The following is a 22,493-nucleotide window of genomic DNA, read 5'->3' as shown; positions in this document are numbered from 1 at the left end:
GTTGGGCACAGGCTGAAGGTTCATCAACGACTTCATTCACACACTTTCGAAATATGCAGCAAAGCAATTACAAACCAAGGGAAGTGTTTTTAAATCAAACTAACCCTCTTCCTTGGTTTATTCTGCACTCTCATCCGAGGAGAAAGTGTCCAAACACCAGCGAGGAATGTTGGGAGCTCAATGCCAGAATCACACAAACAAGAAAACAAGCACTTATCAGTGTCTGAAAACCCAACCTCTGAATTTTCAGCATTCTTTTCATTTCACAGCTAAAATTGGGCTTTCCAAATGTCATCCTGTGGCAAAGAATTCAAGAGGGGGGAATAGAAATACGAATAGTCTACTTTAAGGACGGGGGCACGTGACTCCTCCTCGACTCCGCTTCGACGCCCAAGGGCAGAGCCTGTAATCTTAGCAGAACTGCAAATCTGGCGAAAGTGAGGTGGGACAACATGCAGGCAAAGTATCTTGAATTTCTCCTCAAGTCTTCCTCGTCTTTGCTGCAGCGTCCCGGTCCGATCTGCTTCTTCTCACGCTGCGAAACAGAGCAACAATTATCATTCCTAGTCTTGGCCTGTCGGGGCACAATAAATCATTTAGGCCTCACCTCTTCTGCGTGGTCACACTCCTTTCTTTCTACTGTAGGCAGAATGACAGGAGAAAAATGAGTAAAGCACGGGCATGGCACTCTTTATCCTCCCGTGGGTGCTCAATCACCAGCTTATGCTGCAGCAGCTGGTGTTTCTCAGTGTCATGCTTTGTTTAAGGGGAGCACCGACCTGCTGCATCAGGACTTGCGGGCCGAGGATGAAGCACAGCAGTCTAAAATGCATCACAGACAGTTGTTTTGTTACATAAACATCTTTTTGATGATGAAGACGTTCACTGTGAACTATAAGTCATGCAGTAAGCGGGTGTCTCCTCACAGGCCGCCTGCATTTGATAGTAATTAATTGCACTCTAAGGAGTACTTCCAAAAATAATGAAAGATCCTGCAGCCCTGACCACCAAATGTTCCCAAATAGAATTCCAATCACCACCAAATCCCCATCGGCCTCCCTCTGGGGGAATCTGCCGGCTAGCGTACTGCCGAATTTTGACGGGCGCAGCCGGAAACCCTAATGTACAAGGCACGGTCTTAAAATTCCCTGAAACCATGGAGCTGTTTTCCTCAGGGATGAGTCTATAACTGTAGCCTCGACAGCCACGGTGCTCATTTGTCTCGCTCCAGGGCCATTTCAATTCCGTTTTCTAAAAGCAGAGCCACGAAAAACCTTTTTAGAATTTTGCCACCTCATGAATATTTAACACAGTGCTCACATGTAGCCTGTTCATCCTGAATGTTGGTCGTATTGTCTTTGTCAGTTTCATCATTATCAAATACATACTTATAAGTGTACATACAAACACTGTTAGTTTAACAGTTATATAATAGAAGTCCACATTTTAGTCAATTAAAGTATACTTTGAGTATTCTCTATGGGTAAGAGCAGTAAAATTTGATTCCAATAATTAACAGTTGTTTGTTTTGGATTATTTTTTGGGGGGATGGGGGTTATGAAAGTACACAAAACCAACACACACACAGTATAAATACAGACCTAATGGTCAGAAACTTTCTGTATAGAGTGAGAATGCTTAATCATACTTTACTTTAGTATATCTTGATCAAACAATTAAGTACACGTATTGTGAAACCCCTAACCCTAACCCTACTCACAATAATTCAGTAAGGTGCACTTACAGTATATACAGGCATTATTTTCTGTATACTTGCCAGCATAAACCAAGTCCACTTAAATATGTGTTTGTTTAGTTTATCTCTGATAAGTAAAAAGTAAACATAACAAATACTCTCTTAACGTTTAGTCCAACAGAAGTACTGTACACTGGTAACGGATTTGAATAAACTTCGGTTTTGTAAGGCTGAGCATACAAGATCCCCGACAACACCCTCTGTGGTGTGGTGACTAGAACTATATCCTGGTGTTGCTGACTGCAACCAAAGATAAAATCAAAGACCAATTCTTACTTGCTTAAAGGTATTTTTAAGGGCTAAGCAAAGCTTCTCTTCTCCCAACAGCGCGTCATTTTCTTTACCAAATTTAAATAAAAGATGTGGGAAAAATACAAGCTAAGCTCAGGGACACACAGCAGAAGGTAGGGTCAAAACACCAGAGAACAAAGTGGTTTCATAACGAAGTGAAATGTCAGTTGAGTTCTACAGTTGCTTCGCTTCACAAAGCTGCGTCATGGCTTGAACCTCAGCGATGTAAATCAGGCAGATACTGACATCTTCTGACTGCTGAATGGACTGCAGATTCAGATAGACAGGGACCACATTGGGTGCCATAGCTTGCAAACTTTAGATTAAGCCAGAGTTAAAATCTTGGTTTTTAAAACACACAATCAAGATTCTGTATATCTTCACCATCCAATGCATCGAAATAACTTTAGTCCTGAAAAGCAACTCACAAAAACACAAACAAAGAGTGACGGACCATTTAATGATCTTCAGAAGTAAGTTAAACAACCATTTATTTTACAGTTTAAAATGTCCTCATGGAGGAACAGCAAAATACACTCAAAATGAAGATTGATCAAAAGACAGTTTTCATATTAATCACCGTTTTAAGTTTGTTTTTTGTATTTTCTTGTTGTTTATCAAAAATTATAAGTGCCTTCAACATAACCATGAGAGTATTCAGCTTGCAGTCAGAAATATTTACACCACAAAACTGACAAGCATGGTTTTTTTTTTTTTTTTTACTTTCAGCATCGGTTTTACACATCTCATCTCCTGTCTCTTTCAGACTGCTTTGTTTTGTTGCACAAAACAAAAATAAGGACCCTGAAGAAAGACAATTATAAAGGGGAAAAAATACACAAGAGCACAGATTAAGGAGATTAGTATTTACAGCTTGGCTCAAGAAGACAGTTAAGGGGTGACATGGAGACAGATGATCAACACATCCATTAGCGGCATGACGTCAAGTTCAAGTCACATTCTTTGCCTCAATGATTTCACTTTACCCTTAAAGATTTGAAAATAAAGCATGCTATAGCACATCTGCCATGAAGTCATGGCTTTAATGACCTCAGGGTGCAGTCCTTAATATGTGAGACGATGATTTTCAGACAGCAGGGGGCAGTAGAGGACCACATCAGGGAGAAGGAAAACAGGAATACTAACGGAAATGCAACCCCTACAATACAACGGTTCCTTCAAATGAGGAGTCAATTTCATAATGTAAAAGCACTGTAGTAACAGAGATGGGTTGATGAACAATACCGAGAAAAAAAAAAAAAGGAATCAAGTCTGCCCGCTGAGTGGCAAAATACAAAGTCACATATGAAAATAGGTTCAGATCAATTTCTGTTCAAGATACATTGCGTGTGTTGCGCGTTTGCAAAAGACGATTTGGCACAGAATCAATTTAAAAAACTTTTTTTTTTTTCGAGAATTTTATCACTGGATCCTGTATAGATCCTTCCCACCATCCCCCCTCATACCCCTGACCAAAGAAAAAAAGAAAGAAAACATTGAGATTTGATGATCTGTCTTGTAAAATAATTCACTTGGTCTCTCCACATTGCTTCAGTCTTTAAATATTTATAATATTTACAGTTTCATAATTGTCCACAATACCCTTAGGCTTAAAGAAGATGCAAACAAAAATAAACAAATTAAATATTCTTTATAGTCCCCTGTTGAGGCATTGAGTGTAAACTGTACAACTCTAAACGTCCCCTCACGAGTTCCTGGGGCACGGAACACTTCGGGATGGAGAGTTGAGTCCGGAAATGATGTAGAAGTTGGCCGATGGTGAAGGAGCAAAAGCAGTATGATTGATCAGACTGAAATGATCCTTGATCATTTTCCAGGCAATGATTTTCTTTTCACTTGCGCAAGCATGGCTGATCACAAGAGTAATTCCATAACATGTATCATTTTAAACTCAAATCTGTACAGAGTTCACAATTTTTTCCTTAACATAGTGCAATGACTTCTCACATCTTTTTGTCTTTTTAAAAAAAATCACAATCACTTTTATGAAGGTAAAAAATATCCCATAGGAAGGTCTCAATCCATAGCTTCATGGATGCTATGAATTAGAAAAGGCTATGCACAACACCTCCAAAAATGGCAAAAATGAAATGACAAATCAGAAATGATCATCAAAAATCCCCGTTCAACCCTTCAGATCCTCTCTGTAAAGGTATAGTTTTTGGAATTCAATGTCATTGAGTGACTTAAGGACTTGGTGAAAGTGAAGGAGAAAAAAGTGTGCGCATGCTAAATTAGATTTTTCAAAAATTCAAACTCATAAAAAATATGAGGCAATTCCAGTCTACGAGACTGGACAAGTCCAAAAGGGCTGGTGTTGGCTTTGTTCAGGAACGAAAAATGGAGGTAATCAAACAGACGCAATGACAATCATGAGGTGAGGAGAAATGCTGGAGATGCTGTTGAGAAGGTCCGGGGCCAGGCGCGAAAGGTGGCTCTCCGAGAATTCACACGGCGGGAAAATCTGCACCACATAAGCCGGCTGTGAAATCCAAAGATAAACACAATATGATGAGAAAGGGAACTGCGATATTTATTTATGAAACACAGGAAAAGTTTGCAAAAAAAAAAGTAGAACAGAAAAAAGGTTCAGTGAGCACAGACCTGATTAGAGCCAGGATTGGGCACATTGATTATTCCAGCTGCCTGTTTAGCTTGCAAGTAGGTGATGAAGCCACTTTTCAAGGCTTGGGTTTGACCGTGGACATCTTCTTGATCTCGACCACAGGGTAGAGCCAGTAGCAAACAGTAGTCATTCTCCACCTGCCATTAATGATAAGTCTTAATTATAAATGTAAAAACATCCATAGAGGAACTAAGATCAATTATTTTTATAAACTGTGTTAATCAGGTTCATTGCTTAAATCCATGCATTTGTTATCAAGTCTCCATTGAATTCATCTCGTTTAATGTTTTAGAACCTGATTTTCAGAGGAAGTACAATCCAAAACACTCACAGTCATTCTGCGCGCCACACTGTCTAACTGGGAGGCCTCAAGCCTCATCCTCTGGACAATACGCAGAAGAGGACCTCCCTCTGGGGGTGGCAGGGAGCGCTGGGCCAGTATGGTGTTGCCAGAAACAAAGTGCAGCTGGACAGCAGCCTGGTCGTTCTTCAGTGCCAACAGACCTTGCCAGACAATAGGATACTTCTGTACACACAAAAAAAAAAAAAAATGGGAAAATTGGTTTGAATTTTGATTCAAACCAGCATTCAATATATAATGACAATGCCGGTCAATCAATCTTCCTACCGTCAAAAGCTGCACCATGTCGATGGAGCGATGTCCTGAATGTTCCAGCTTAGCTTCGGGTCGTGGCTGCAGCGAACTTGGTGTAGGTACTGTTGGCAGAGTAGTTGGCAGGAAGGTTGGAGGGCCTTTCTGTAGAGAAAGATCTGACTTGTGAGTAAGACCCATAGGCGACGTCATTGGAGACTGGTATGAGGGCGAGACTGTATCCCCTTGTATTCGAGAAATGTGTGAGAGGTCCGTAGAGGTAGCATGGCGAAGATGGGAACTCTCAGGTTTGGAATCACTTCCTCCCCCATGTGACTGAGACATTTTATTCCTGTGACCCAACTCAGGCTCTGGAGGGACCTGATGAAGACAATACATACCAACTTATTAGTGCTATGCGTATTTTGTATGTGCATATGATCCTTAGTTTTATAATGTATGTTACATAATATAGTGTTGGAATACTTGCAGTAAGTCAATAATAAACCCATATCAACTGACCTGTGAAGATGTAATGCCTTGGTTAGCCAGGCTGTGTCCCGATGAAGGATGTCCTGGAAACTGGGATGGGTAGCCCCTCATGTCCCGGTATACTGGAAAGGATCCTGCACCTCCTGGATGCATCAGCTGAACCCCATGAGGGTGAGGAGACACCATGACAGGACTAGATGCATGGACTCCCCTGATTCTACTTTCGCTGGAGGGTGGATGTATTAGCTTTCCTTCGAGTGGTTTGTGAGATTCCTTTGTAGAAAGGTCAATGCTCTTTGCCACTATAGGACTCTTCGAAGGCCCAGAGATGTTGCCTGAAGGTGACGTTCCAGTCTCTGAGGTACGTGACTGTCTTGCTTCTACAGCGGCCTGCTCTCCCAGTTGCTGGTGCATGAGGATGCGCTGGTGCATGTCTCTGTACTGGTCCATGCGTATGCTTGGGTGGAGCCCTCGGTGATCACTGTGCCCTCGGTGATCGCTATGAATCATCATCACGTCTGACTGATGCTGTGGCACAGAGGATCTGCTAAGGGCTTGGTTAAAGTGTCTGGGATCTTCTTCACTTCCACTGTTGCCACCGCCACCTGATACTGAACCCTGGGGACTCGAATGAGACTGCAGAACTAGATCTCGGATGACATTAGGCTGCGGTGTGTTTGAGCGCTGTGGAGGCCCTGGGTGGGGAGAAGACAGGGAGTCACCCCGCCTCCCATAATTTATCCCAGAGATTGGTGGTGTGTTCATCCTTGCTTCGTGAGCCATTGACTGGGTGACACTGTGAGGCTGAATTATGACAGAGGACTGCTCTGAGTGCGGGTGATGCATACTAGAATGATATGTAGACATTGTTGGCATACCATGACCTAGCATAACAGAGGTTCCTCTGGGAGAACCGCTTGGAGGACATGCTTTGACAAAGGGTGAAGGGGAGTGAACAGCTGTTCGTGGGGACTGGGGCTCTTGCTTTAGGTGTAGAGATGACCGATCACTTGAGATGCCAGGGCTGGGGCTCATGCGGGTTCCAGATAGCGATGGGTGGTGTGGACTCATGACTGGGCTGAGGTTAGACTGCTGAACAGCTTTACCAATGTCCATCTTTTTTGGTAGGGGTTCTGTTCCCAGTCCTCTCTTGCCATGCTGTTGCTGTATCACAGCTTGGTTGTACATCAAGACTTGCGGAGAACTAACTGGCTGCTGGAACATCTTTACCACGCCACCTTGAGGTGCTGTGTGATACGGAGCATCAGATTTGTCCAGACTCTCTTGTTTAGTACTGGAAATTACAGGTTGAGAGTTGTAAGACTGGCCTGTCAAGAGAACTCCTGTGTGCCCATAAGGTGAGGGGGTTGGGACCACTTTTGGAGTAGGCGACTGGGAGGATGTGATGAGTGGGTCTTGCTTCATTGAAGATTTGGACACAGATTGCTGAAACTCTATGTCACCAGCACTAGCTTGAGGAATCTGGCTAATTTTGGCTCTCATTCTGTGAGGTCCTTCAGTTTTCTGACCTGAATAACTCAAAACAACAACACCTTCTGATGTATTGACCCTTAGGCCAGGACTGGAACCTGTACTGTAGGGAGTGGTCTCAACAACAGAGCGCCCCCGAGTACTATCTTCTACTATATCCATGCCATGGTATCGATTATTCTCATTAGAGTTTGATCTAAATTTTTGCTTGGGAATGGATATGCCAATGCTTCGGTTGCTCAGTGAAATTCTTGGAGTTTCTTCTGTGTCATAAGGCATTGGAATACGACTTATTACTGAGGTAGCAGGAGAAATAACAGTATGCTGGGGCTTCTCTCCACAATTCTGTTGAGACTCTGTCAGTGGGAAGGGTTTGTGGTGTATAGGCTGGGGGGGCAACGGTGGTCTCTCTTCAGGATGCAACTGTCTTGAAACTATTGTATCTGAGGGATTTTCATTCTCTGATACCCGAGAAGTATCTGACAGTGCAGATGTCACCATAGTGGTAGGTCTAGAATTGCTGTTTGATGCAGACACATATTTTGGTTCCATTAAGATTTTTCTTAAGGTACTGGAACTAGGGTCAATATCCGAGGCCTTGGTGTCAGGAGGCATTGGGGGATTTGCTGATGGGGTTCCAAGTGTAGTTGATGCTGGTGCAGAAGGAGTTACCACTGTGACGTGACATGAAGGAGCAACATAGATTCTACTTTCTTCAGTTCGAGGAGGCCAGTCGGGTGAGAGGGGCATTTTGGCCGGTCGCAGCAGGGGTACACTGAACTGGGATACAGACTGTGAGCGGGCGGGAGCAGGGGCAAGAGAGGGGGTAGATGGCTCTGCTGCTTGGGGATGCTTTTTAGAACTGGAGTTGCTTGTGCCTGAATGAAAGGCAGATTCCTTGGGTACAGGCTGTTCCACTTCAGGTTGTTCTGCCTCTTTGGGCGTGTCTACAGTTATGGCACTTGTGACGTCACGCCTACAAGTTGCAACAGCAGTGACCACAGAGGCTGCTGCACTTGCCCCAGCTGCAACTGTAACTGCTTTTGAATTAATGGTTTCTGGGTCTTCTGGGATGGACTCTGGTAACTTGACTGGGGAGGGCTCTGGTTGTGAAACCTCTTCAACAGTATCCCCTTTCTTGGCAGCTGCACCTTTACGACTTCGCGACTTCTTAGGGGTTTTGGCCCTCGCTTTAACTGTTTTCTTGGGTGTTTCAGGGAGAAGGTTATCTTCAGCTGCCTTAGACTCTGCTATTACCCCCTTAGGGCTGGGTGTCAGAGGACCATCATCCGAGTCTGCTGCAAGAATATTGTTGATCACCATGTGAGTTTCAGGTTCCATAATCTCATTGGAGGAGGGGGAAATCACAGAATCAGGGGTACGAATAAGAGCTGTGTAAGTAGGAGGAGCTGTGAAACTATCTGCATCTGCACACATTTCTTCAGCTGTAATGGAATCAATGGCGGCTGCTAGCTCCGTTTCACTAGCAGGATTAGCTCGCTTTTCCTCCTCAACCTCCCCTTCTGGTTCTGCTATGACAGGAGGCAATATGGTAGGCTGCTCAGGAGGTGGTTCCTTATACGGTCGAGGAGGTTGCTCTACTGTAAGTTTAGCAATATTTTCAACTGCCTGCTCTAGTTCCATCTGCCGTGCTAAGAGAGCTGCTGGATCAGCAGGCAGTTCAGGTTCTGATAAGGTGTCTTCCATTTCCTGTGCACCAGGTTCTGTTGATTCTTTTGGAAAGCCTACAATCTTCATTTCCTCATTCTCTTGAACAACTGTCTTTGTTTTTGTAATAGTTGGAGATTCAAAAGACTCTGGCTCATCCTCTGAACGGAGTAAACCTTTTACATCATCAACGCTTACACGGATCTCGAGATTTTTCAAGCTGTGCGATTTATCTTCAGTGACCTGTTTGGTATTTCTTTTCAGCCTTGGTGTTTTCACTTTAATACACTTTTCAGGTTGTTGTCTCCTCTCGGTGCAGCTGGCGTCTACCTTTTCAGAATCCCCATCAGTAGATTTCTTTCCACCAAAATCTTTTAAGTCTTTTTCCTTTCTGTGCAGTGGTGAGCTTGTGTCTTCATCCTTTTCTGACAATTTTCCAAACAGTTCAGAATCAGCTTTAGACTTAAAGTCTGACTCATCATGACTTGCCAGATCACATTGTTCAGCCAGCGCTGTAGTGTTGCCAGACTGTTTGTCTATCCTACCTCCTTTCTTGTTAAGTGGAGCAGGTGAGGTCAGTTGTGTTTGTTGCACTTTCTGGGTGCGGGGTGAGCGCCATCCCTCAGAGGCTTTCACTACTTCTACAGTGGTTGAGGTGTCTTTGACCTCTGGGTCTTCCTCCATTATTTTTTGTTGATCTACCTTAACTGGTGATAGATCCTCACCTCGTTTGACACCCCTTTTAGGTGGCCGTCCTCGCCTTGCATTGGTAGCTGGAATTTGAACGTCTTGCTGTGTTGGTTCTTTATCAGCACCACGTTTGCGCATGGAGCGTGATGACTCGACAACCTCTTTGCCAGCTTGGTCATCTTCATGCAGCGTGGCATAGACGGACCTTACATTCCTGCGACGTGTTCTCCCATGGATCAAACTTGACTCAAGGTTTTGCTCAGAATCTGAGGCATGGATTGGAGACTTAGCTGTGGTTTTAGACTCAAGCGATGCTTTTGGTGCTTCTGCTCGAGGAGATGAAGCCCTTTTGAGTTTCTCTCTGTCAATCCGTTCACTCTTTCGTGTTGCAGGTTTCTCAGAGGCGACTATCTGAGAAGGTTGTGAAGTGCGCAATACTGACATTGGTTTTGCCCTTTTACTCTTGGGCTGTCTGCGGTTTGGTAAGGGTTTCATTTCAGCCTCCAGCTCTGGCATACACACGTCGCTGTCTGCCTCAGTTTTAAGTGATTCTTCAAAGTGTTTTGTTTCCTGATTTTCTATTTTAGGTTCTGTCTGAATACTTTCAGGTTTTTCTTCAATCTTTGGATAGTCAGAGAAAGTCAATTGAATTGCAGTCTCTCTCTCAAAGCCACTCAGGGAACCACCAGGAGTGGGAGGCTTGCCCTCCACAACAGGATTATGTTCCACCACCAAAGTATCTCCAATTTTCACTTTGTTTTCAATCAACTCTACTTTTGTTTCCAATTCATTTTCTGGCTCTGGAAGAGCAAGTGGAGGGCTTATGGTTAGCTTAGGAGCAACTGGTTTGAAGTCTTCCATAGGAAGAGAATGAGGTGGGCTCACCTCAAGAACTGGCTCTAGTTTTTCTTCCTTCACAATTGACATAGGCTGATCTGAGGATGGAGACAGAAGTTCTTTCTTTTCTGATGGAGACATTTCTTTAGGGGAAGGAACAAATGGTGAAACTGACAAGGTTAATGGGGGGCTAGTTGATTTGTCATCAACCTTCAGAACTGGCTCAGATTCTTTGTCAGACAGCACATCATCACAATTCTGTACTTCATCTCTTTTAATCTCCACTATCGAATCATTTTCTGTATCAACTGGGGGATGGTCCTTGTCTTTTTGTTGTTGAAGCTCCAAAAAACGACTATGGAAAAGCACTTTGGGCTCTTGTGGGATGTCACCGACTCCAGATTCAGGCTGTGCCTCAGCAGCTCCAGGCTTTGCAAAAGGCCTAGGAACTCCAGTTTCTAAATCTTGGTCTTTACGTTCAAGATGCTGCAAACGCCGAGAATCCTGTTCAAAGATTGAGCTGTGCAGGAAGCGAGAGGCAAACAGGTCCTGGCGCTCTTGGTCCTGTGGCTTAAGTTCCTCTTTTTTGTCATGCAGCTTTTCAACAGAGTCTGTACGAATCTTTTTCTTATACCAAGAAGGAATAGGTCGAGGGGCTAGCTCTACCTTGTCTTTATCTGAACAGCTGTGGGAGGTTGGAAAGCGTGAGGGGAGAAAGGACCAATTATCTTCCCTGGAGGAATAAAGTGTCTTGGCTCTTTCAAGGAGTGCTTTTGTGTCAGGAGTTATAGTTTTATCCAATGCAAAAGAATAAAACTTGTTCTTTTCCAAAGAGCCTGAAAGCTTCAGGTCTGTCATCCTCTCATCACGATCCCTGAGGATATAAGACAAGGAACTATTGGACTTGGGAGAGATGTGTTTGTTTTCTCCATCATCATCTGAATCAGACTGCACTTCTCCAGGTTCCAAATCCTGGCCAAGGCGTTTGCGTATGCTTTCACGTTTCGCAATATCACTTGGGAAAGTCATTTCCATTCTAAGGGAATCAGACTTCATCCGTCTTTCCCAACGTTGCATTAACTCCTCATCGCAGCCAAGCATGTTTGTCTTCAGCTTTGGAAGTTCAGGGTCAGAGGAGTGAAAATGAGTGGCTGTCAGGCCCAAACGGTGTTTCAGTGACTCTGTGTGTGAAAATTTATCATCTGTTGTTGGAGATTTTCTTTCTTTGTTTATAACGGACACAGAAATCTGGGCAGTTTCATCTTCATCATTTGCAGAAAAGTGACCATGTCCTATTGAGGATGTTATATTCTGATAAATATCCTCATTCAACTTTTGGGAACTTGCAAAGTTACGCTCTCTTTTTGCAGTGACTATTTCAAAGCCAAAATTCTCCAATTTCTTTCGTTTACTGGAAGAGAAGTCATCATTGGGCGTATCCTGAATTGGTTTTCCAACATCATGCATGATGTAATCCTTCTCAAAGTCTCGAATCTCATTACTCGGTGGGTTTTCAAACTTGACCAACTTATCAGGATCTCCAGGCTTAGGTCGGAACCATTGACTCTGTTTGATTTGTTTTGATATGTTATTCTGGTCAATATGCACGAAGTGTTCATCTCCATCATCTGAGTCTCTGCACTTCCCTCTACCTTGTTCGTTTTCAGTGAACATCTGTTTCTGCTGTTCTTTTAATTCATCCAAGTCAAGGCTGCCATCATCTGACATCTTTGTTAGACTGGAGCTGTTTTCACTTTTTGAGCCTTCTAAATCCATTTTAAGGTAGGGCGAGTCCAATTGATCTGTAGAATCATCAGGCATCTCCCCTATCCTTGACTGCCGCTCCAGAGAAAGGTCTAATGAGTTGGTTTCACAGTCTTGTCCATCTTTAGGACTGTTAACTGAAACCATCCTGACACATTTATCCTTGTGGTGCTCTTTCTTATGAACCCCTTTCATCAAAAGGTTTTTGTCCAAGTCTGTATCCTTAGTACTGTTCCATATTTTATGAAGTCCAGGTCTAACAAGGTCCTCCTCACTAGTTCTCTTCTGTCGTTCAGTTTTCCCAGAGTCTTCAAAACGCCTTTTCCTTGCAGCAAGACGGTCAATATCCACAGAAATGCCACTGTCAAATCCTATTTCAGATTTTCCATGTTTCTTGGATTTGATTTTAGCATCCTTGTCAATAACCTCAACTAAACTGTGCATGTTTTTGTCTCTGGGCACCTTTCCATGCTTAGAGATTTCACTTTTGGATGGTTCTGTCCGGAATGGAGGACTTCTCTGGTCAGCAGTAGGTGATGCCAATCTAGGACTGCCACTCCCACCCCTTGGTATTTGTTTTTCTTGAACAGAATGACCAATCAATTTTCCTTCTTTTTCTTTAACACGTGTTAACTGCACCACACAAGGTAGAAGGTCTAGTCTTCCTTTGCTTGAGCCTTCCTTTGAAAGCTTACTGTTTTTACTTCGAAGGACAGACTCGGGACTCACATCTCTTTCAAGTTCAGGTTCCATTTCACATGGCTGGATAATAGGTGATGCGACTTTGAGTTTCTTAAGCCGCTGTTTCTCACTTTTGTCCTTGTCCCCTCGATCTTTTCGTCCAGCCCGCTTTTCCTTTTCAGCCAAATTCCCTCTTTCAACTTCAAAGACTCGGTCCTTCTCAAGTTTGTCCGCTTTATTGTACCTTTCGGTACGTGCCTTTTCAAGTTTTTCAAATCTGGGTGGAGAGATTGAACTGCAGCTACCACTTCTTTCAGAAGATCGGCAGCAAATACGGCGGTCTGAATCGCTGGGTACCCTCTCAGAGAGTGAAGGAGATGCAGTAGGGCTAGCAGGGCGACGAGAGGCAATGTGAGATGGGCTTTGGCTACGTTCAATGGTCCTTCTCCCATGATCACGTCCACGATCTGTTTCGAAGCGCTCCCTCTCTCTTTCACGTTCCCGTTGCAAATAGCTGTATTTGCGAATGTCCTGCTCATAAGGATCAGCTCTGTATTCTCGATATTCCCGGGGGTCCTCAAAGTACTGTGGATCATAGTAATCTCCCTGATAAGGGTCCCATTCAGTGTAGAACTCCCGACTTCTGGCAGGGTATTTACGACGGGGATCTTCAGTATAGGTTCCTGGTGTCCGTACGTTTTCATAATATTGTCTTTCTGTTTGAAACTCATACTGAGTTCGTCTTTCATCCCTGCAAAAAAATAAACAACAAAAATCTAATGATGATTTCGCGATACACTGGCATCAATAATATTACATTTAATTTTAGACAGCACTGAGGGGAAATCATTATTTCTCAAGCAAGCTACACAAACCTTCTTTCAGAGAGAATGTCGTAAAAGTCCCGAATGTCTTGGCCAGATGCCTGCATCGAACGATAGAAGGCCATCTGACTCTCCTGATTGGCAAAGTCCACCTAAAAAGAAAAAAAAGAGGCTAAGTTGCATTTTTTACAGCCTGTCAGACATTAAGAAGACATTACAGAGCAACATTTCAAAACAAGCAAAGCTATGTTCCAATTACCTTGATTTTACTGCCCCCTATCTTCCACCCCTTTGTGTCTTTGACAGCAGCTTGTGCATATTCAATGTTGTTGTACAGGATGAGGGCCATTCCTTTCATTCTGTCGAATACAACCTGCGGAAGACCGAGGAAAATAGAGTCCCAATGTGCCAGAAAGTAAACAATGGGCAACTATGAGAGAAAAAATAAACTTACTTACCTTGACAACATGTCCATAGCGACAGAAATGACGAGTAAGAAACTGCTCAGTTGTGTTTGATGCTAAGCCATCCAACCAAACACATGTTGTGGGCATACTCTTTCCAAAGCCAAGCTGAAAATAGGAAGGTTAAAATGTAAGACTGCAATTATCTTTTATGACATCACACAAATTATGCTCATAAATAATACTGAGTATGGTTGTAAAAGACAAGAATGACACAGTGCTGTGAAGGGAAATTTAAAATTAAATTAACATGATAACTCTCACCTTTAATCTATTGTTACCAAGGTACTCGCCATCCATCTTCTTTATGGCCTTACAGACACTGGCAATGTCGCAGTATTGTAGAAAGGCATATTGTGGGGCTCCATTCACCTTCTTAATGTCAATGTCCTTTGGGAATAATGAAAATAGAGATATCCTGTAAGTAAGCATGATCATCTCAAACTGTGTGTGGCACAGCCTGGTTCTCAATCTTTTCACACCATTAACCTACCACTATTTCTCCAAAGCGCTGAAAAATGTTAAGCAGGTCATGGTAAGTGGTGGTCTTCTCCAGGTTTCCAATGAATAATGTCCTTGTGGCCTTTGGATGAAACTCATCTATCCTCTCATCCAAGGGCCGAAACTCATTTTCACTTTCTGTCTCTGAAAAATAAGTTAGCTTCATTGGAAACCTGTACATTTTCCCAATAGTTCTGTTTTTGTTGTAATACAGTTATATATGCAAACTTACCGGGGCCATTCCAGGCTGTGACATCAATCTGCATGCCAAAAAAAAGTTTCCCCTTTGATGCTCCAAGTGCTTTCTCTTGGTCCTCTTGCTGGCGGAAAAAGACAAGCCCATAGCGCTCCTCTGAAGCTCCGTGGATTTGTACGGATGTTACCTTTCCATGTTTCTTAAATTCATGGAACAAACCATCTTTCAGGCTTGTATCTGTAGTAAAAACAAAAAATGTTTATTAAGTACATATAGTGAATAAAAAAAACATTATTGAATGATCAACTATTGGTAAAGTCTTTAAATAAAAAGAGTAAATATTTAAAAGGATACACAGAAATAAATTGCACAGCTGTTTCTGCAGAAAAAAGCTCTTCAAGTGCTCACTCTGCTGGAGCTTCTTTTAACTAACCTGTGGAGCGCACAGGAAGATTTTGGACCTTGATGCCAAAGCTTTTACGTGGTTCATCCTTGTCAAGGGAGGATAAAGGAAGTGCTGAGGGTGCAGGAACAGCAGCAGACTGCACTGAACGTGCCGGAGAGTCATCACTGGAACTACTGCTAGAATCACTGTAGTAAAAGAGGAAAATGAACCTAGATGTTAGAGCTTACCGTTTTATGTCTACCACTACAGATATACGATGAAAAAAGCTTTTTTGTGTGTTACAGTGACGGCCTTTACCCATCCAAGTAATACTAAATCTAGTTATTAACATTTTCCCCTCAGTGAAATCATAAATTGATATACTACGTAACCTGTAAATATTGGAACACACTTAAAGGAGATTTATCATTCTGCAGTGGTGCAAAAAGTGCTAGATGCTCTGCCTCTGGGAAATCATTCATAAATTGGTAATACGTGCTATTTTCCAAAAAACGGCAGATAAAATGTTTTTTTAAACTCTGATTTAAAAAAAGGTGAGAAAATGTGTTTGCTGTGGCCAAAGAGCCAGGAAAGTAAGGGAGATTAGATTATACATTGCATTAAAAAGGCAATATTATGCACACACTTCAGCTTTGATAAATACACACAAACGCATTTGTATAAAAGCTCATTCAATGTGCTATGAATGTGTCTTTCTCCTGTTCAAAAACAGCAGCGTCCCTCAGCTACAGAGGAGAAAAACATCCCCCATCTCCCCAATTTATATTTATACAGTGGAACTCGTTATCAAAAAGATGGATTTGCACGTCAGAGACAAATTCACGACTGCCTCGTGCACCGTTTTTCTCAGACCATTCCCATGCCTGTCTCAGCTTTCTAGGCCCTCTGCTGTTTGTTTCCTTCTCACTTTCTCCTCCTGTGCTCAGACACTCCCGGAAGTGCTGCTGACGGAGCCTGGCCTGTGGGAGTGGGCAGGCAGCCAGCACTGGCCAGAAATTTCCAGTTCCAACTGGATCTCACGGAGGGGGGGAGCCATTACCCATACACAGAGGTAGGCAGTGAGAAAAATACATCAGCCGTCTCCTGAAATTCCCCCCGTAGCACTACCTCGTCAAACCACATGTGTCGCTGCACACCGTTCAGAACTGTGGACTTTGCTGTGTCCAAAGGTGATGCAGTTAACTGAAAAACACACAACTGAAGAGGAGTGAGGTGGATCTCTGCAGTGGAGTAAATCCCAGGACAGACATGCTTATGTTTTTTTCCTTTTTTACATTTGGTTATATCTATTCATTCTTTGTGCAATTGCTCCTCAACAACAACCCATAACAACAAGAAGAAGCAATGCATTGACAGTATGATGACCACAAATGTGGTGATACTCAGCAGTGCACAAAAACAGCCAGATTAGCATGTCAAATCCAAACCAGAGCTGTGACCAGCTTCACAGACTGACTTTTGGTTCCAACACAGTAGTTAAAAACACACTCACAGCTTGCCACCAAAACAAATTAATTGCAGAAATCAAGTGCAATTAGATTAGCTGCTGTATGCAAATGTACTTTTTGATCCAAATTCAGGTTAAGATGCTTGTGATCTTACTGGCTACGTATAAGTGAGTGAATCTTAATTTGTGCATATAAACATTTCACCATGTTTCAAATGTACAATACCGCCTCAAAAATTATATTTCTTGGACAAAAAGAAAAAAAGAAAGTGATGAATTTTGTCAAAACTATTTTTTAAAAGAAGATGTTTTGTAAACTCAGTAACTATGGTGATCTTTGCGTTTCAAGGCTGATCAATGGACTGTGTGTTTGAAAACCAGAAAAAACCTAACACCACTCTGATGAAGACAAGATATCGGGAAACATTTAGAGTATTGGACATGTCGTCCTGGAGTTTTAATTTAGTAATACGCAAAGTGGACTTTAACTCAATCCAAAGTAATAGTGGCAATAAATCAATTCAGATCAAATCTTGAAAGCAAAGTTTGTCATACCGGGAGTTACATGTGTCAAAGGTCATTTTCCAGGCTTTGATACATACCGGCAATCTACTACTTAGTCAACAAACTTGTAAAAACAGATTTGCCATTCAAGAAATTAGCTAATAATCACACAAAAATGAACAGTGGAAATCTGCTCATGTAACACTGCTTCACAGGCTGCTGAAAGGCTCGGTGCACACACAGTAATCTTTCTTGTCATGGTGTATCCTACAAAAGTGTTTTTAATCATGAAGAAACTTGGATGCAATTTGTGCCACCTGCTGGGTGAAGGTATGTCAAAATGTTGAAAACAGAAAAATAAAGCCTAAGAAGTTGTTCTGGACGACCACCTGCTGCATTTCTGTCAGATCTGATGTATGTCTCCACAAAGTATTAATATCCTACACCAGTGAAGGTTTTGATCATCCTTGAATAGTGCTAAAGAAACAGACTGGCTCTTGCTGAGTGAATTTTAAAACTGTGACAGTGCATGGTTTTTTTTTTTATGCTTTGAATAATCGAAAGTGGTAATGTTAGAAATGTTATTTAAAATGTAATATAAACGTTGAATTATGAATAATAGTGGATTTAAAAGCTCAACAATTCTGTAAAACTATATGTAATTCAAAGAAGAACAACAGGGACTGGAAATGTCTGCAAATCGAAGATACAATGCGAGGACTGGGAGGTTCTTACCCTCCAAACACAAGATCAACCGCCATAGAACAGGAACCATAAATGATTGTTGATCTTTGAACGGATGCGCCCTCCCAGTAATTTGTTTTATGATCACACAGTATATTTCACCTGCTAAATACCCAAAGGTATAAAGGTAGCACTCATAAATCTTTGGGACAAAGTTCACGAGTCCCAATTTCACCAATTCACTTTGTCCATGTCAACAAACACACTAACATTTGAATGGAAGTGATGTCATTTATATATAGGAGTTGGCAGGTGATTGGCTTAAACGGTCACATGGTAATTAAGGAATTAATTTCCTAAGGTCCCACATACATCCTATTTTGACAATATGACAGTGACTGAAGAAGATATTGACATGTCCTGTATGAGTAGGTCAAATTGAGATTTGTCAACTTTGTCCTGAAGATTTGTGTGTGTGCTGCCTTCTTACCTTTGGGTATTCAGCTGTGGGTAAATGATTGTTATTGCCGTGTTATATAATGATGCGTATGTAAAATGCCACAGGCTGTGGTCAGGCTGTACTGTTACACGTCACTCCTCTTTTGCCTGCAGAATGGTGCCACGCTATCTAAAAATCACATGCTGAGGGGACATTATACTGACATTGTTTCATTTGGCACAAATTAACAAAGGGTAAAGAAGGGTCTTTGTTGCTGTAGTTTTGTGCCATCTCTGTGTAAAAAGTGCTTAACATTACTAAAACTGTGGCCTGGTAAGCAGCAGAAATTGACATACAGATGGCACTAATAATCTTCTGAATTGCTCCAATAAACAGTACTAATACGTACTGCTTAAATTTTGTGAAATAAATAATCCCTTGAAGCAGCATTCAGTGTGCATATTTCTTGAAATACTCTCTGCTCTAACCAGCGCCTGCTGAAGTCTGGGATGCACAACGGTAAACAACAGCCATACGCAAGCGGAGAAATCTTGACAGCCAGATCAGCTTCACTCACCTGCCACTCGTGCTGCTGCTGGTACTGCTGACCGAGTCTGAACTGGAGGAGCGGCTGTGAGAGCCTGACCCACTGTGGGAGCGTGGAGGGCGCGTGGCCTGACTCGCCAGTCTCTGAGGAGAGGGATTCCGTGAATGTGTTGAGTGTGGAGACCGGCTTCGGCTGTGGCGGTATGAGCGCTCCCCGCGCCGACCCCTGTCCTCCCGGTAAAGGTCCCTGTGAACCACACTGGCCAATGTAAAGGGTTCCCTGGCACGAGACTCATAGCGAGGCTCCGGTGTCTCAAAGCGACAAGGGCTCCTGCTGTGGGAGCGGTAAAAGCCGACCGTGCTGGATGTAGATCCTCCGCTTCCTCCCGTCGTGGCCCCTGTTGATCCACCTGTCCCTGTGTTGCCAGCAACAGCACTAACGATAGTTCCAACGACCCCTGACGACACTGTTGTGCCACTTCCACTGGAGGTACCAGACCCGCTCCCAGCTGTGCTCAGAGTCCTCTCTCTTGCATCACGATAATAGTCTGTTTCATAGTGCCGCTGGCGTTCAAAACTGCTACCAGGACGCTCATGATGTCCGTAGGCACTGTGATCATATGCCCGATCCCGACTTTCAGTCGTCCTAACAAACAAGAAAGGAGAGAACAACATCACATTACAGATACATTTAAGATATCTAAGAAATCTGTTAGCATCAAAAAAGGACAAACAAAATTATCAGGTGTCTCTGGTGGGTTTTCCTTAATTAGACACATGGGAAGACGGGGCAGTGAAGTGTTTCAAGAAGGGTAGTTTTCAAACATCTGAAAAGAGAATTATCTTCCAGCCTACAGACTGAACTACAAGGGGATTTAAATAATTAACTCGTAGAGACAACTGAGCATCTGGTCTTACACGTTTTCTCAGCCTAACCATTTATGACTTGGAGATTAAATGAATCCCATTCTTCTGCCATCATATTAACCTCCTCTTTCTACAACAAAAAAACGGTTAGGTAGCTTTGCTAACTTTTTTACTTATCTCTGAATGCAGGTGTTAAATTTGTTCCCAGTTCAAGCATCACAGACATACACAAGTAGTATACCGTACTGTAAAATGCAACACACTATATCAACAGATGTAATAAGGATAAGACCCTGAAGAGATTTTTAGCACAGGGCATGCATTGAGTGTTCAACAGAACAGAAATCTGCAGCTTATTTAAGAGTTTAATTGCAGGATATAACAGATTTGTACAAGGATTTACGAGAGAGATTCATGCCTTTATGGATTTTCAAGTCTTTCTCGTCTTGTACTATCTAGCGACTGTAACAAAGGCCAGTTTTTAAGGCGTCTGATCATTCATCTGAGAGGCTTTGTTGAATGTCTTTGGAGGTGACTTGCGACAAGCCTTTTGTTTATAATGTTACACAATCTGACACCACTTGTTCTCCTGAAAGCTCTTCAAAGCATCTTTTATAAAAGATGCACAGACGAAGCGGTGCTAATAAGGACATTCTGTTCAGACCTGAGCATCCTCTTACTGAATAAAGCAATCAGAATTTAATTTGGTAATACGACTGCTGTGTCATTACAGCAGTCATATTACCCAACTCCCCGTAATGAGCGGGACAGGACAGCAATTACCACTGTTTGAATTCAGATCAAATTATAATCAGCAAATTAACCATCATGTTCTAACACAGGGTGGAATATGGTTTAATATAACTACAGTTACAAATCCTCATTGAACTGGCTCTTTAAATAAGAGACTACATTTTATTCTTATTCCATTTCAAAAAAGGGGAAAAATAATATTGAGATATACAGAGAAGAAATTTAATGGCAAACTGCCGTGGTAAAAACTTAATGGTAAAATTAATCTATCTTAAAATTTACTACAAAAAACATACAGCAGCTTTATAGCTGTGTGACACTGTGAAACATCTGTATTGTATATATGTACATACGTAATTTGAAAAAGATACTTCCGATTACCCTTACCAGTGTCTAAGACTAAATGAATCAATTACTTATATTCCTATCTAACCATAGAAATCAAAGCTTTGAAGATGGAAATCTCAAAAGAAAATGAGGAATTCACACCAATATTTAATGTGGCTGTCCATATAATCAAACGTCTTTTGGTTTGAACATGGGCAGTGAAAAAAGTTCCTGGCTCCTGGTACTGGGACCTTTTTGGAAGCCTTTTAGACCCTCACTCCTTCTTTCTCCCATCCCTAAGATTTGGTTCCTACTTTCAACTATCCAATAAAAGGCAAGGATGACTGAAAAAACTACTGTATGAAATTAAGTGTTGCATAACTAGAGCTGTGATGATGGGTGGTTTAATTGACAAGTTGATCATGAGAAAATTAACCGGCTAGGATTTGCTGCTTTTCTTTGTTATGTGTGATAGTAAATTAGGAATCTTTGGGTTTTGAACTGTTGGTTGGACAAAAGAAGCTATTTGAAGACATCACTGTAGGCTGTAGGGAATTATGATGATCATTTTATATGATTTTGACATTTCAGAAACTAAACGGTAGATCATGAATATGACCAGCAAATTAATCGAAAATATTAACCTAACCAACAACATAACCTAAGTTTCAACCAAACGACGATGATACTCTGCTTCCTCTCAGGCTGTAATTAAGTTTACAATATCAAGTGGAAGAAAATAGGTATGAAAATCACGAAAAAAAAGTCAAAATTCCCTGGATAATTAATAGAGACATCCAAATCTTGTAGATCTTTGACCGACTTGGACCATCAGAGACAGTTTGATTACATCAGTGTGAAAATGTGTCTATCTGATGCTGCTACACTGTCCAAAGCAACAAAGAGCTGTAAGTACAAATCAAAAAGCATTGGCAACGTGGAGGAACTTCTGCAACTGTTCATGTCATTAAAGAGGCGTTTGGTTAGTATTTTCTTAAGCAAAGGCACAAAGCTTTCTCAATCTCAAGCAAATGTTTGTAATTAGTTCCTTCATCAACATAACACACAGTTTACAGGCTTCCTTTTGGGATATTTTTAGTTTTATGATTTTCAAACTTTCTTGTGCTTCGCAACTTTGAAGGATGTGCAGTGGGGCGTTTCCGATAGAAAAGATTTATTAGTTGTTTTGGATAATAGCTGGACACATTTTAATGTTTTCAGTAAAACGTGAGGACTCAAATACTGTACGTGAGTTTCCGTGGCTAAAAATGGTTACAGAGTGAACTGCCTATGTCTCTGTTTCGGCTTCAGAAACCACATAAAACGGGTTACAAGAGCTGCTGGCAGCTGGCTGCTGCCATTTCTCTGAAGATATATGACACAAGCGTCTTCCTCTGCATCACTAATGCCCTGTGATGTCCTGAAAGGCATTTTGGTAAATGATCCATAAGATGAGTTTCTTAAAATGCCCAACCTGACCTTTACACCTGACAGAAATGTGTTACGCATATTCCTATTAACATTTTACCGCTATACTTGAGAGGACTTTGATAGACTGCATTCATCCCCTAAACTTAACCCTTTGTTCCAAATAAAAAAAAAAAAAAAACCTTTAATCCTTTCCAC

The 22,493-nt window shown here is 42.0% G+C and overlaps 1 protein-coding gene across 1 annotated transcript in view; it reads right to left on the bottom strand.

The window, feature by feature from the left end:
• Window positions 1–2,488: 2,488 nt before the first annotated feature.
• The window catches only part of spen (spen family transcriptional repressor), a 28,385-nt gene continuing 8,380 nt past the window's right edge, over window positions 2,489–22,493 (bottom strand). Inside the window, exons 3-15 of the mRNA XM_037102765.1 lie at window positions 18,952–19,566; window positions 15,328–15,485; window positions 14,931–15,131; window positions 14,691–14,842; window positions 14,462–14,587; window positions 14,192–14,305; window positions 13,993–14,106; window positions 13,785–13,885; window positions 5,809–13,660; window positions 5,323–5,667; window positions 5,026–5,220; window positions 4,673–4,831; window positions 2,489–4,550 (exon numbers count right to left, since the gene is read on the bottom strand). Coding sequence (XP_036958660.1) covers window positions 4,419–4,550; window positions 4,673–4,831; window positions 5,026–5,220; window positions 5,323–5,667; window positions 5,809–13,660; window positions 13,785–13,885; window positions 13,993–14,106; window positions 14,192–14,305; window positions 14,462–14,587; window positions 14,691–14,842; window positions 14,931–15,131; window positions 15,328–15,485; window positions 18,952–19,566 — 10,264 coding nt within the window. The 3' untranslated portion in view covers window positions 2,489–4,418. The remainder of the gene's footprint in view (window positions 4,551–4,672; window positions 4,832–5,025; window positions 5,221–5,322; window positions 5,668–5,808; window positions 13,661–13,784; window positions 13,886–13,992; window positions 14,107–14,191; window positions 14,306–14,461; window positions 14,588–14,690; window positions 14,843–14,930; window positions 15,132–15,327; window positions 15,486–18,951; window positions 19,567–22,493) is intronic.

This window comes from Acanthopagrus latus, chromosome 7 (genome assembly GCF_904848185.1).
Source record: "Acanthopagrus latus isolate v.2019 chromosome 7, fAcaLat1.1, whole genome shotgun sequence".
Lineage (NCBI taxonomy): Eukaryota > Metazoa > Chordata > Actinopteri > Spariformes > Sparidae > Acanthopagrus > Acanthopagrus latus.
The sequence above is the reverse complement of the archived record's forward strand: the minus strand, read 5'-3'. Positions and strand labels throughout refer to the sequence as shown.